The sequence below is a fragment of the Ursus americanus genome, chromosome 11 (genome assembly GCF_024610735.1).
Source record: "Ursus americanus isolate L20-20 chromosome 11, mUrsAme1.1.p, whole genome shotgun sequence".
NCBI classification, from domain to species: Eukaryota; Metazoa; Chordata; class Mammalia; order Carnivora; family Ursidae; genus Ursus; species Ursus americanus.
In genome coordinates this window covers 66,606,526-66,621,780 of record NC_142137.1, presented here as the reverse complement: position 1 = coordinate 66,621,780, position 15,255 = coordinate 66,606,526, and the positions used below count along the sequence as shown (strand labels likewise).

The 15,255-nt window shown below is 49.7% G+C and overlaps 1 protein-coding gene across 5 annotated transcripts in view; it reads right to left on the bottom strand.

The window, feature by feature from the left end:
- ZDHHC14 (zDHHC palmitoyltransferase 14) overlaps positions 1-15,255 on the bottom strand; it is a 264,790-nt gene that overhangs the window by 33,199 nt on the left and 216,336 nt on the right. For all 5 annotated transcript variants that reach the window (XM_087865617.1, XM_087865614.1, XM_087865616.1 and 2 more), the window contains 2 exons: positions 11,144-11,281; positions 7,847-7,895 (listed from right to left, as the gene is read on the bottom strand). In XM_087865617.1, the coding sequence (XP_087721743.1) occupies positions 7,847-7,895; positions 11,144-11,281 (187 nt within the window). The remainder of the gene's footprint in view (positions 1-7,846; positions 7,896-11,143; positions 11,282-15,255) is intronic.

Below are 15,255 nucleotides of genomic sequence, written 5' to 3'. Positions count from 1 at the left end.
AGCAATGCAAAGAGTATGATCCTTTTTCGGTAGAAACTGTCCCTACAACAGTATACTATTGGTCTGTGTACGGACTCCTGGAAGACCATCTGGAAAGACCCACAAAAATCGATAAGGATGCCTACGAACGGTCAAGAGCGGCGCTCCTTTTTGAACTCTTATGTTTCTGACAATTCGAAATCTTTTACAATGAGAGGACGTTCGAGTAGTACTTGAGTGATTGGAGAAACCCAACACCATCTTCCCCCACTTTGTGACCTCCTGAGATGTAAGCTGATGCTTATTCTTCGAGAGACTCCCTCCGTCAGACCGGTCAGGGGCATTGGGAAGGCATCTCCACTCCCTGCGTGGAGCGAGGGGCTGGTGGCAAGGAAATCTGGACTCTAGTTCTGGGAACACTGCTGAACAGATACTGGGGTCATCTGACTCTTCGGCGCAGGCCCAGCTGTAAAGGACCTAAGGACACCCGTCCTACCTATTTTCCAGGGTCCCTCTGAGGATCCACAGATATTGGGACAGAAGGGTCGGTCCTGAAAGCTGAGTTTAGCAAAGGCCTGTGCTGCCTTCATTAATTTTGCAACGGGCAGTACGGTGCCCCTCCTTCCTGAGGCCACTGAGCCAACTCCAAGCCTTCTACCAGATTCCATTAAAACAGAACCATGCCCATTAGACCACTGGTGCCTTTCAGACAGCGTGCCTCAAAATAAATGCAAATTGGGGATAAAAAGGCTTTCTGTCAAAAGCCTCCACCCACGTAGAACCAATTACCATTTGATTTACCAACCACTGAAAACTCTTCTTCGTTTGCGAGCGCCAAACAATAAGTCATGATTAAAAATGACTATAATCCTTTTAATTGGCTATTAATGCCGTTTCATTGCAACGACTGTTGATCACAGGGCTTCCCCTCTCCGGCTCCTCCTCAAATGATGCCCCCCGCCCTGGGGTCCTGGCCCTGCGGGGTTCCACCTCGCACAACCTCGAAGCTGGTGAGCCCGAGGCATGGCCACGTGGCTCCCGGGGCACCGCGTGACGGGTCCCATTTCCCATGAGGTTGGAGCATCGTCACCACAGGCTCATGACATTTTCGTCTTTCCGTTATTTCATGCAAGGAATGAGAGAGGATCATGGCGGTTCCCGGGGGTCAGCTCTCAGGTTCTGCTTGTAAACAGATTTCTAATAGAACTCATTTCTCCCGAAACCAGTGCTGGCTGTCTCCCTTTTCTGCTGTGCCCTCTTGCCCCTGGACACCCATAGCTGAACCCGCAGAAGTGGCTAAGACACCCCCCCCCCGTCCCCTCCCGGCAATACTGATCTGATTGCCCACCTGCCAGCTGAGCTGTCCCCTCGTCACTCATTTCAATTTCAGGGGCCTTTCCCCTGCAAACATCTGCCTCCTTCCTTGTGTTCCCTGCTGCAAGGTGAGTATTCCTTTTTTTTTTTTTTTTAAAGATTTTATCAAATCATTTGAGAGAGAGAGGGCGAGAGCGCGCATAGAGGGAGAGGGAGAAGTGGACTCCCTGCTGAGCAGGGAGCCCGATGCAGGACTCAATCCCATGACCCTGAGACCATGACCAGAGCCAAAGGAGCCGCTCAACGGACTGAGCCACCCAGGTGCCCTGCAAGATGAGTGTTCTTAAGAACACACCAACAACAAAACCCAGCTCCGATGATGGCATTCACCTGCCAGAAACCTAAGCTGGTTCCCCAGCGTCCAGGGGAGGAAGGCGGTCCCACTCCTTTACTGCTATACAATGCTGTCGCGGCCCTTCCCTTCCTGGGAGCAGTCGCTCCTGACCACCCCCCCAACCGGGCTTAGGCTTAGCTATCGCAGCCCCCTCCTGCTACACGCACTGCATGTATGAGTCCTAAGTGCATCTGTGTGCTTATACCTCTAGGGCGGAGAGCCCACAGACTGGGAGCACCCCGAGCTGCTGGAACCAGCACCCTGCAAGCCTTGCTGAGCGAACGAATGAACACAAACCCAGCTCCAGCCCCACAGACGGCCTGCTCTTCCCTGACACACGCTACGGACCTTGCTCAGGCTCTTGGCCCTGCTTGGGACCTCTCCCCTCCATGTCCCGTTAGAACTTCCCTCATCCCTCCAAGCCCTGTGCAAATGCCACCTGCCAAAGCCTTTCCTGATTTCCCTGCATGATGCCCTTCTGGACCCCCACCTCAAGCTCTATGTGATGTTTGATGCCACTTAAGACTTATTCTGCTTTTTAGAAATCAGAGTCATCCACCAGGTCTTGGCTTCAACAGATGCTCGGTGAGGAGAATGAATCACCCTGCCCACCCTCGCTGCTCTGCCCCCTTTGATAGAATGCGCTTCAAAGTTCTGGGCGGTGGATCCTTCTCCACTTTGTAACCCTGGCAGATTTTGCACATAGTGGGTGTCCAGTCAAATGATCTGGAAAGAAACAGATGCCAAGTGGACCTCCTCCACTGGAAGCTGCCTGGCCGTGGGGACAGAAGACGCCGTGCCATCCTTTGTGGAGAATACTCTCCTTTTGTTTCTCCCCAGAGAAGGCCAGGGGTTCAGAGCACCCAGCCACCACTGCCTCTGCTTCTCTGATGCCCAGATGAGAGGGAGGAAATGGCCCCAGGCCACAGTAGCAAGCACTGGGAGGTAGAGAGGGAGTTGGAGGGAAGGGGGTCCCGGGGCTCTGAGTCCAGAGTGGCATTGTGTCCTCCCTCACCATGGGGTCGGGCTGCAGTGCCAGCTGGGGAGGGGCCCTCTGCCTTCCACGTGCTCCTCCCCCTCCTCCTCCGCCCACCTCTGCCACACTCAAATGCGACACCATCCTGTCCACACTGGGGTGGATTCCTTTCTCCTGGGGTCCTGCTGTTGTCACGTGGGCCTGATGAAGAGCTTCAGGGTGTCGGTGTTTCCCTCATTCGTGTCAATATCTCTGATAAGGTGTCTTGGTTTGTTGTTAATTAGCCCTCTGTGTTTCTAATTTCTCTCATTTCATCAACGACAGGGCTCTTAGTTGGATCTTTTGCAGTAAATCCACTGAGAGAAAAACCTTCGCCTGTGCCCTGATCTCTCATCAGAACATTTTGATATCATGGTCAGGAGCTCAGACTGGAGGCCCCTGAGAAATTTTAAATTTGAGTTATTTTCTTGCCCGAGGACACTCGGTTGGGTCACGTGCAGAGGTCACATGGGACTCCGGTCCTGTGCTCAGGCAACTCCCCACAAAACTTCTTGTTTTATGCACTTGGTGCAGGACGGAGTCTGGTTCCGCACAGGCTGCAGGGCTGGAGGGGACGAGCCGGGGGCAGCAGGGCCAGCAGCCTGGGAACAGTTTCCATGAGTGTGAAATGTCACAGATCCGCCTCATCCGTCAGAAATCAAACACCTCCAGGGGCTCCCAAACTCCCAGGGCCTCAGCGACGGAAGGGAGCTTGGAGGTATGAACACGATCCGGTGCTGGAACCTCCAACCGCACCCGCAGGCACGATCAGTGTCGTTTGCACCATGCCCGTCCCTGTGACCTCATCGCCGGCCCCGGCCATGCTGTTCCAAGCCACACAGGTGTCCACAGGAAAGGGAGGAGCCAAAAATACTGAACAGGTATCCGAATGGGATCCAGCCTTACTTATCACACATATATTATCACTCATAACCAGAACTTAGTATTTTTTCCGAAACACACCACAACCTCATAGAACGTAAGGCATACTTTTTCTTCTAGAACACGAATTCATGACCCATGATCAGACCTCAACACTTCTTAATAGACTCACGTGATAGGAGGGATTCTTCTCCAAAGCAGGTATTTAAAACAGAGAAGACCCCGTCAGCACAGAGCCTGGAGGTAAGTTGTACTGACTCGGGGGGTGTTCAGTGGCCCATAAAACAATTTATGTTCTTTGTAATTAAAAAACGCAGCACCTCACTTTTTACTAACGGTGAGTCTACTGCTTCCAGAAAGAGTAAAGAAGATGCAGGTGGGGACTGCTGCTCAGACGGCTCCTATCATCTCCCTGCCCGTTTCTTCCCCGCTGGGCTGCTGTGCCGTCACATTCCCCCGGAGTCCTGCTCTTGGTCCCGATTTTCTCTGGGAGAAAATCAGACAGTCTTTACGTCAGCTGTTGTAGCTGCTGTGGGATGTTCTGGCTTCACCTTTAGGTCACCTTTTTACAGTGGATCAAGAGATGCCACAAAACCTGACTTGAGGAGAGAATGCACACATATACACACGCACATCACACATGTGTATACACACGTGTACGTGTGGTGTGTGTATCTGTACACATAGATACTAACCCAGCAACTCTTGTCTCCCACCTTCTCTCTCCTAGGGTGACACAAAGGGCAGAAAAGGAAGGGAGGGCAGACAGAGACTCAGAAGTGAGCCGGACCACTACAGAGCTTCATGGATGGGTCTAGAAAGAAATCCTCTCAAATCCACCTGCACTTGAGTGCCTGATTCCAGGGTACCTCCTCCCCAAAGGCCTGTAGGGCCGACAGGACAGCGACCTCCCCAAAGATGTCCCAATTCTTGGCAGCTGTGAGTCCTTTACCTACACGGCAAAGGGAGTTGCAGACTGACGGTCACGGACCTTGAGATGGGCAGATTATCCTGAATTCTCAGGTTGTGGCCGTTCTTCAAAAGCAGAGAGCCTTTCTGGCGGAGGTCAGAGAGATGGGCGGAAGAGAGGCAGGAAAGCTTCAAAGTGTGGGAGGGACCTGACCCGCTGTTGCTCGCTCTGAAGAACAAGGAAGTCATGAATCAGAGAACGGAGCACAGAATGGGGCCTTCGTCCTATATCCCACGAACTCGGTCAACCACCTGAATGAGCCCAAGAGAGGATTCTCCCTGGAGTTCCCGGATGAGAGTCCAGGCTGGTGATACTTTGATTTCAGTGCTGTGGGACGCAGAGCAGAAATGAGCCAAGCTTGCTGGACTTCTGACCTATAGAACCGCCCAGCAATTAATTTATGTTGCTTGAAGCCTCTGAAACACAGCCAGGAGCCTGCTGGGGTCATGCGTTCACAGAGCGGGCGGTGGCCGTCACTGGCTCTGACTGGGCCAGGTGGTTGCCAAGCTCCTGAACATGGGGACAGGCCTGGGTGACACCCACAAAGGGAAAACCTTAGCACCTAGATATGGTGGGCCCAAACACCATTTGGAAGGCAGTGGAGGCGATTCTTGCATGTTTTCAAAATCTAGGCCATAGCGAAGACTCTTTACCTCTGCCTGAAAATGATATTTCGAGGGAAAGTAAGCTAAGATTTGCTCAGAACCTGGTAAGAACATTTCTCTCTCTCCTCTCCTTTCCACGCAAACCGTTTCTCCAGCAAAGTCAGCAGGCTGCTCTTTCTACCAGCATTTGTCTATTCCCCTTCCTGGGGAACACAATGCTCTTGATTAGACACACTACGAGCACAGCCGAAGCATGAGAATGAGAGACGTGTGTGCTCTGAAAGAAGGTTCTGGCAGAGACTGCCCGTTGCACATATTGCCACGAAAAGAAGCTTCTTTGAAATCACTCCTGGCATGCACGTAAACAATGTGTCAGTGCTGGCTGTTCTCACTTATATTCCATACAATTGACTTTGTCACCAGAACATGTCAAGTGCTGAATGGCTGACTCTTGCAGGTCAAAAACCTGAGACACAAAAGGGTTGAAAGAAATGACCTCAGACTTCCTAAGTAATTGTGAGGGTAGCAGGAATCCAGAACTCGCTACCTGGTCCTTCCTTGTGATATGGTAAGATCCGGGAGTCGGGAGGTCTGTAACAGATACCGTGACGACCTGTCGGCAACAAACCAACCACGCACAAGGACTGCATGCGCTCTGCTCCAGTGGGGACTGCTGTGCCCGAAGGTGGCACGGAGGTGAGCCACGGGGAGCAGGAGGGAGCCTGCAGTCCCCAGGGAATGGGGCCGCTAAGATCTCCCAGGTCTCAGGTCAAGCTTTCCCCTCCCCTCCCCATGGAGAGGAGTCCCTGTCACGGAGGCCCGTTCGTTGTCTAAAAAGCTCCACGGGCATCCTGCACAGGCACATGCTGTTAGGGAGTCACAGGTGCCAGGGAGAGAGGAGGGAGGTGGCTTAGGCTGCCATACTCTCGAGGCTTCAGAGAGCGTTCCAGCTGGCAGCCCAGACCTCAGTTCCGGTTCTAAGGTGCATTTATAAAACCTCACATGACCAGCCTGTTTTCATGATGTAACCAATTTCCTGAAAGACAGATGAGCCTTTTCTTCTGGGAAGAAAAGACAAGGCTTGACTGTGAGATATGCCAAAGAAACATGTCTTGAAAATAGAAGGGCACAGAGGAGATGATGGTGGAGGGTGTCACCACTGGCAGTACCAGGGAGAGGGACGAAGAATGATACTTCCCACGGGACCTGTTCTTAAAGCCATGGACATTGACAATTTCGTTCTCAGAACCACCTTTCCTTCTGGATAACTTCTAGCCAACTCTTGCCTCCCAGATCCTTCACAGAAGACAGGACATACCTGTAAAATGTATTCTTCAAGTCCCCTTTGTGTATCTTCCACATGTCCCTGTCCCCTTTTTAAGAGATTAGTTGACCATACAATCTGTACTGGTGACCAATATTCTGGGCTGTCTATAAGCACAAAGCACCAAATGGAGATATTTTCTAGAATGAAAATATATACAGGACCACATTTGTTTCCAAATGTCTTAATAACACCACACACACACACACACGCACACACACACACACACACACGCTCCCAGGGACACGAGCTGGCTTATTTTAATAACTAAATGATATAAATGATATGTACATCTTAGTAAAGTCCTTCATTCATTGTTTAAGAATTCTCTACCACAAGATGAAGACTACTTTTGGGAGTAATGACAAGTTCAAGTCCAGTCTACTTGGTTATATGAAGAAGAAAGAGAGCCGGTTCCAGATGGAGCCAGGTCAGTGGGTCCAGTGGGCCAACCCTACGCTAATGAATGTGAAACTAGGGGACAGGTGAGATGGGGAGTCCATTCAAGCACATCGTGGGTGAACATTTTTCTTTCAAGAAGTTCAAAATACTATGGCATGTGCCCATATGAAATGTTTGGCAGGATGGGGTTAATCTAAATGGCTTGAGATTGACCATCTTTAAGTCCGTTCAAGACTGTGGAAAGGTGTTCTGTTCCTGGAAATAATACAGGTTATCCGGACTGCCTGAAGGCATGCCTAACAGCACTCCGGGAAGAAATCCAAGGATGGGGGTCAGAGAATTCCCATCTGGTGACCTCATAGCGAGAAGGCCACCCACAGAGGGGAATCTATAAATACTTTGCAGGGGGGCGCCTGGGTGGCATAGCGGTTAAGCATCTGCCTTCGGCTCAGGGCGTGATCCCGGCGTTATGGGATCGAGCCCCACATCAGGCTCCTCCGCTATGAGCTTGCTTCTTCCTCTCCCACTCCCCCTGCTTGTGTTCCCTCTCTTGCTGGCTGTCTCTATCTCTGTCGAATAAATAAATAAAATCTTTAAAAAAAATACTTTGCAGGGTCCACCTGCTCATCAAATGAAGTCCATTGGACCTTGCCAGCCCTCCTTCTCCCCAAACCAACCTGAGTTTAACACAAATCAATGCCGATTTCTGGGGTGAACAAGAATTTACACTTGGCTTTCTAGCTGAAGAGCACTTCAATTTAAATATGGCTAAACGAGTCACATCCAGGTTCAAGCATTCAGACACTACTACTCATGCATGTGAACACGGAGTTTTTTGGATGGAGCGAAGGAGAAGACAATTTCTGAGAAGAAAAGCGAAGGCACGGAGGAAGAGGCAGGTTGAGTAGAAGGTCAGGCCAATACTTAACATTGTGGAAAACAGGGCAACCAGAAAGGATATCTTGCAGGACTGTCCTTAAGCGCGTTTAGGAATCCTGTCTGTTGTGAACCTGTGGGAATGAAATCAAAATTTAGGATTCAAACATTCACCTCCAGAGGAACAGCCTTCCTGCTGAAAGCTCCCTCATCTACATAAAAATAATAGGTGTCTAAAGATCAATTAAATAATTATATTTTGTTGTGCTACGGCTCCCAGTATGCTGATCGGGGATTGAGATTCCACTAAAGTTATTCAACAAGAAAATGGCAGATTCCTAATTAGACCCAACATCTGCAGGATATTTTTTCAATAAAAGCAGATGGATGTCTGCATACTTTCCCATAAATTATAGTTCTGATTACTCCTTTGTTTTCCTCATTTTAATAGGAAAACAGAATACTGTATGCTATTTTTTTCCTCTTCTCTTATGAAAGACTGTTTTTGCAAAGTTTGTTAACTGTTGACCTCGGACATCCTATAAACTGGGCTATGTACAAAAGACGTCTTTATCTGCGCGCAGAGTAAACTAACTCATAAAGTTGGAGTTTATTACTCACTACTTGAGGAGTGAATTGTTAGTGCAAAAAAAATTTCTTTAGGGGCTTAAGTAAAGTTGCATCTGACAAGAAGCGATTTTTCTTTTATGTGTTGACATCGTGGTTTCTAAACACAAAAGCCCATGCGGAGGAATGCCTGGTGCTTCCATCTTGGGGTGCTTCCTGCTGTGCTGTGTGAAGCTGTGTGTTTGGGGGACGTGATCGGGCTGGAGCAGCAGTGAGAGGGGCAGGGAGGATGGGCACGGCGTTCTGTGCGGCTGTGGCCACATGGGGCAGCTAGAGACAGAGTCCCGGATCCATCCGTGTAAGCGGGAACCGTGTCCGGCCATGGGAAGGCTAAGCGTGGGGCAGCTCCACAGCTGCCCTCAAGGTCCCATTCCCTCTGTGTTGTCTTCCCCACTGGCCACCACTGAGGCACAACGATGTGCCCAGCGCCAGGATGCCAAAGGGTGGGAAAAGGAATAAGGAAAGCTAAAGGCTTTCTCTTCCGTCTCTGCTGGGTCAAGGGGGCAAAACCAGCAAGTGGCCTGGGGCAGATCTCAGAGCAAACACACTCTTGAGGCAAAATGAGGACACTGAAAGAAATGACTTTTCTTTCCCTACTGAACCTAAACTGGTTCACTTTCCCGAACTTTCCTTTCTCAATAAGGAAGTATGGCTTTCAGATTCCTCAGAATCTTTGCTACAACAGGATTCCGCCCCGGCCCCCCTTCCTGTCATGGCCCCTCAGCCCCCGCCGAGCCTGTTACCTGGCAGGGAGAACTCAGGTGACAGTTCTCCAGCTGCTCTCAAACAGCGCTCTGCCTTGGCCAATGTTTTCAGAATCTTAGGGGATCATGGGAGCCATGTAAAGACCTGCCTTCCTGAAAGCATTGAGTGCTGAGCCAAGTCGGGGGTAGGTGGGGTTGTTTAAGGGGAGTTGTGGGGGTTGTAGAACAAGGGGAGAGGAAAATCCTTATTTGCTTTTGTTCAACATAGTCGGGTAACTTGCAAGCAGATAAATTCTGAACGCTGTTTTTGGTGGAAGATGGGATTAACAATATATAAGCATAAACTACAGCAAACTCGATTTTGCTGGATCTGGGGTGAGTACAATTTTAGGGGAGATAAAAGTGAAGCGTACATCACCCAACTGTGAGGACAGCAGCCAGCGTCACAGGGAGTGTGTGTGTGTGTGTGTGTGTGTGTGTGTGTGTGTTTCCAGAGCTCGTGTGTGCAGGTGTGCGAGCGAAAACTGGCCCTTGATAATACACATAGGAAAACATTCTGAAGTTGCGAAAGATGATCTAAAAATGTCAAGTTTAAATACTATTTTTTAATGTCCTAAATGTCGTGCAGTCTCGGTGTTTATTTTTTCTCATTTCTGATTCTTTTGCCTATTAACACGCAGAGAGGACCCTGGCTGCATTTTTGCCATTTTCAACTCTGAAATTAGAGGGAAAAGGTGCCTTTGCAGGGGCCACGGGGAGTGTGGAAAGGGCCTCTAATGAATGGTCACCCTTTTCTGGGATTGCATGGAGTCCTGGCTCTCAAGCATAGATTCCAAGCTTACATCACATTGGCAGGAAGGGATTTTGGCCAAAAAGAATGGGACCTAAGTTCTAAAATGCCACGAAAATTTGGGAGATTCCACTTAATGTCCAACTTTGACCCATATATCTATGTGAAATTCTCCATACCGCCTCCGTGCCCCAGGACCCCCAGACCCCACCAAACGAGAGGCAGAGAGCAACTCCACACATCATCTGTGGTTTCAGCTGCTGCACGGGGAGAAAGTGAGGCCGTGTTCAGTGCTCGGGGCGGGGGCGGGGGGGGGGGGAACACTGCAGAAGGGAGCTCTGCACTTGCTAATGGGCGGCTGTACTTCTGGAATGTAGACAAGAGACGCTGCTGGGCTTTAATGTTGCTAATGGCACTGGAATGGAAATTTAAAGGCTTAAGTTTATAGTTCAAAGCCAATTCACTTCCTTCTCATCATTCCCTGTTGTTGGAAAGTGGATAATCAAGAGACAAAAGAAATTCAAATTTATGACCTTCAGAATGGGAAATGAAAAATGTCATTTGCTTAGGCAAATACATATTAAAATCCTTAATATCCAAATCTCATTTTTAATAAAGTTGCTTCCTTCATATGCCAGGGATTTACTAATGATAATTGAAAATCTTTTCAATTGTATATCTTTTGTGTGTGTGTGTGTGTGTGTAAGGAAACCCCGTCTTTATCCCCAGATATTGTTTTCTAGGGATGGTGACTATTCTTATATAAGCCAGTATCATGTTAAAAGCAAAACAAAACTACTGTTCGATGGTTATCATTGCAGCATGTTATCCTTCGTGCAAAATGTGGGAATGATTCTTCTAGGGGATCCCTTAGTCAAAGAGAAATTGAGGTCACTGAGGTTGGAAGAGGGGCAAGTGTATTAAGGAAAAAGTCTGTAAGTGAACGAGAGCCTGCTCTGGGGCGATCTGGCAGCTGTGGCTGGAAGGATGAGGAATGGGGAGTAGAAGGAACAAGGGGGGAGGGCAGGGAGAAGGGCAGAGAAGGAGGACAGGGAGGGAGGAAGGGGAGGGAGGGAGGACATCGAGGGAAGAAGGGGAGTACACGAAGGGGGCAGGCTGGAAGTCAGGAGAGGAACAGGAAGAGGGAAAAGAGAAGAAAGAGAAAGCCCGAAATGATCAAAATATTAACTCAAAATTAAATCAGAAAACCAAAGGCAGGCAAATGGTTACATACGTAATCTGATTTCGCCAGCATACTTACGAAGAATGACGTGGGTGATAACGAATGCAAATATAAAGACTGTCAGAAAAGACAGAGATAAAATAAACATATAAAAAAATCTGTAGTTTCTTTTCCCCACACAGTTGCCTACCCAGGGACAGTGGTGGTCAAACCGTTCTGAAACGAGAGGCAGACAAAAAAACATGGAAATCGGTTAATAACATGTCTTTTTACTTGAGGGAGCCCCTCCCTACTCCCCAGTACTCTGACAACACAGGTGACCCTTGAACAGTGCGGGGGCTAGAGGTGACCTCTGCACAGCTGACAACCCCACCTCTTTGACCCCCCAGAATCATAGCTACTGATAGCCTTCTGTTGCCTGGAAGCCTCGCCGGTCACATATGCAGCCGATGAACACGCATTTTACACATTACATGTATTATAGACTGTACTCTTGCAATAAAGTAAGCCAGCACAGAGAAAATGTTATGAAGGAAATCATAAGGAAAAGAAAAGATGTTCACAGCACGGCGCTGTGTTTACAGATTACCCACGTATCAGCGGCCCTGCGTAATCCGAGCCTGTGTTGTTCAAGGGTCAACTGTATCACAAAATCACATCCCACCGCGTATTTCCAAATGCACCACTCAGAGAAATGCTTAACATGAAGACGTTTCAAGAAAGAATCATTCTTTCCACAGAACTTAGCTGTTTTGAAAAAACCAGGAACACACCTTCATCTCAAACAGCAACTTAAATTCTCATTACAATGAGAAAGGTAAAACTTCCCTTCTTTTGTGAAGAAGCCTCTGAGATTCACAGAACAGTCTTCCCTCTTGCTTGTGCGTGTACGTGTGCGTACGGGTGTGTCAGTAGGTCACGGGGGTGCCGGGGGTCCCTTGTTCTCCCATCCCATAACAACTGCTTCCCAAGGAATGTCTCCACTATTTCACTAGTTGTAGGAAAATTGATATTTTAAACATCAAGGTGTGATCGTCACGTCCAATGTAACACACCGGATCTCTTAGTCCACAAGTCTCAGCTAAGTTACCGGTAAAACGAAGATGCCTTTATAGAACTGTTGTGGGGTTAAATCACGTCTGGGAAAGCACTTTTGAAGTAGACAGTGTTCTGTAGTTTGTCAAGAGAAGTCACATACCTTAACACCTCTGGCCTTGAGCCATTTTTAGGGGAAAATGATGTTGCCCTCTTTTCTAGAGAAGCAAACTGAGTCCTAGAGAGAGGGGAGACTGCTCGTGGGGGGCCACGCAGCTCAGAAGCAGTGGAGCCAGAAGCTGAGGCCAGGTCTCCCCCTGCCTACAGGCGCTGGCACCCCACAGATGCCCCAGGGCTGCCACTGGGCACTCTTACACTGTTTCCCCCAAAGCCTGTGGACAAACCCACATCTTCTCACCGTGGGAATTCCACACAAAGTCTGTGATGCCGTTGTGATTTGTCCCTCCCCTTGCAAGTCATGGCCAAGTGCTTCTCTTTTCTCTACTGCTCAGCTGATGTTCCTTCCAGAAGGACTATGCAGAGTGTCCTACTAACACACTCACCCTGACCAGACCGCTTGCCGTCGTGGGGCCAAAAACACTGGGGGTGGGGGAGACGACTTAGCTTTTTACTCAGGGTCTTTCCTAAGCTTACCTTCTACCCAGTGTTCATATTTTAAATACCTATATGCTTTAAAAACACACAGAGAGGCATGGGAGGTGTGCCCACGTAAGTAAACCAGTCCAATGCCAGGCAAGACAGTGTGTCCTTTCTTTCTGGTCACCTGTCATAATTCACTCATCTCCTATTATATGTCTCCTGCAAGCTTGCTTCTTGAAAAGGGCACGAGGGACACCTGGGGAAAGTGGTGGCATAGGAACTGTAAGATCCATCCCAGCCCGCAAGCGGCATTAAGGAGAAACAGTCAGTGTGAACAGAGGATCTGAAGAGAGATTTCAGAGCTCACTGGCCTGTAGGAGGCTGACACCTGGGGGAAGGGATCCCTGGTGGTGGCCCCCGTCCTATTAACACGTGCTGCCGAGCCCACACAGCTGGAAGAGTTAACACCTGTGTCAAAACCACCTCATTTCTCCCAAGTCACTGGTCTACACAGGCTGTATGTGGAGACATCTACACAAAGAAGGGCAAAAAGAGAAAAAAAAAGTCTGAACCAACTAGATTTTCCCAAGACTTTGAGTCTGTCATTTTGAGAAGCCTCTTCTTCTTGATCCATGAATATTGAACATGGGAATGGGAAGCGGAGGCCGGGGGCAAAGGACATGTTAGGTAGGAACTTCTGATTCCAGCGGTGACAGCCCATCTCCAAATCCCAAATGTGTCGTGGACTGAACCTCTTCCTCAAGTGAAAGCCGCTTATCAGCAGAGGACACCAGGGCTTGGGAGGTGTAACTAACACTGTGGACACCCTAGACCGTGGCTGGGGGGCAGGTGGTTGTTTTGTTTTCAGCTTAGAAAGTTTCAGCTAAGCTGTGACACTGGTCTTCCTGAGGGAGGCAGGGCAGCTGGGGAAGGCGAGGAGCATGAGACCCCTGCTCATGGCGTCTGGGAGGCTTCCTGCGAAACCAGTGACATCTCAGGGATGGCGTGAATGCCTGGCTCTCCGGCAGGCTTGAGCCGGAACCAGTTTCCTTTTGGAAACTTGTCTTACCACTGAAAACTTTGTAGGCTAACAAAGATCCCACTGAAATGTAGGCTCCCCAAGAAATTCTTTTGTTGAATGTTCTTCACGTCCTTCTTTGTGTTCATTGAACCTGTGGTGGTAAATGAGCCTAAAGGTCTCGGGGGGCATCTCTGTCTATTGGCCGCCTCAGCCAGTGCCCTCCTCCCATCCCCTTCCTCCATTTCCCTCTCTGCCTGACTTCTGGCGGTAGGCCGCACCCGGGTCTCAGCCTGGCTTCTTCTCCTCTCCATGGATTCTCTACCACTGGGAAGTCTCTCTTCATCCCAACGTTCAACCGCCAACCACACACTGGTGATCCAAAATGGCCGTGTGCCGCCTTCAGCAGGTCCTGTCAGCTCTACCCCCCTTTTCTCCAAAATCATTCATTTTTTATTTGTGTGTGCCAGCGCTACTCTAAGTCTTTAACAAATATTTGTCAAATGACTAAGTAAACCCTCATACTACCCATAGGACATCCGCGCCAGCAAGCGTGTTGGCCAACGTCACTCAGTGAGCGTGCAGCAAGGCTGGGACGAAGCCCGCTCCATCTGCCTCCGGGGCCCCTGGCCTTCACCGAGTACTTTCCATGCGCCCAGTGCCGTGTCAAGTGCTAGGAAGGAAAACCACAATGACAACAACAGCACTTCATGGCTTCAAGGTGTGAAGCCGTGGCTTCGTGGCTCTGTGGCTTATCTTACCTGATGTGAGGCCTTCTTTTCAGACTCCAACTATCCCACAGACTCAAGGAATGACCTCCTCACAGAGAAAACCTAATTTAGCATCAAACTTGGTCTGTTCTCGCTCACCAGTGTTGGCAAGCGTCCAACATCCTCCTTTACAGGTCAAGGATAAAAGCAGGACAAGGGGGCTCAGCCCGTCCTGCACGGCTCTGCTCCGAGCACGTGTCCCTCGCCCGCAGGGGAGGAAGCTCGGGGGGGCACCCGGGGGGGCTCTGAACGGGGACGCTTCTGTTGCTCTGTTTCTGGGGAGAAGAGTAGACAAGCGTTGGGCCCTGGCGGAGCTGGGACAAGACGAAGGGGCCACAGCTGCAGACGACGTGCTCCCGGGGACCTGAGCGAAGCAGGCATTGCTGGGAGAGGGAACATCTGGGGCAGGAAACGGGGACCTAGCAGCCGGCAAAGGTAGCTGCGTGCGACCACATCTGAGACATTTCGAACCACTATTATTAGAGGTCAGTTTGTGTATCTCCTGCGGGGAAAAATTAAACGGAGTGTCCTATGTCCTCGGGGTGGAGGCGGGAGGCGTGGTGGGACAGTCTTTTAAAAAAAACACTTTGGAGTTGCTGCCACATCCCTGGATTCTGAAGTTTGGACCCTGCCAGAAGGGAGTGGTCTCCATGCTGCTACGTTTCTGGAGAGTTCCTTTAAAAAGCACCAGGTGCTATTCACTGGCTGCTGTGGATCTGTGCTCAGCCTTGCTGCACACGGGAACTGAGCACACGGGAACAGGGAGG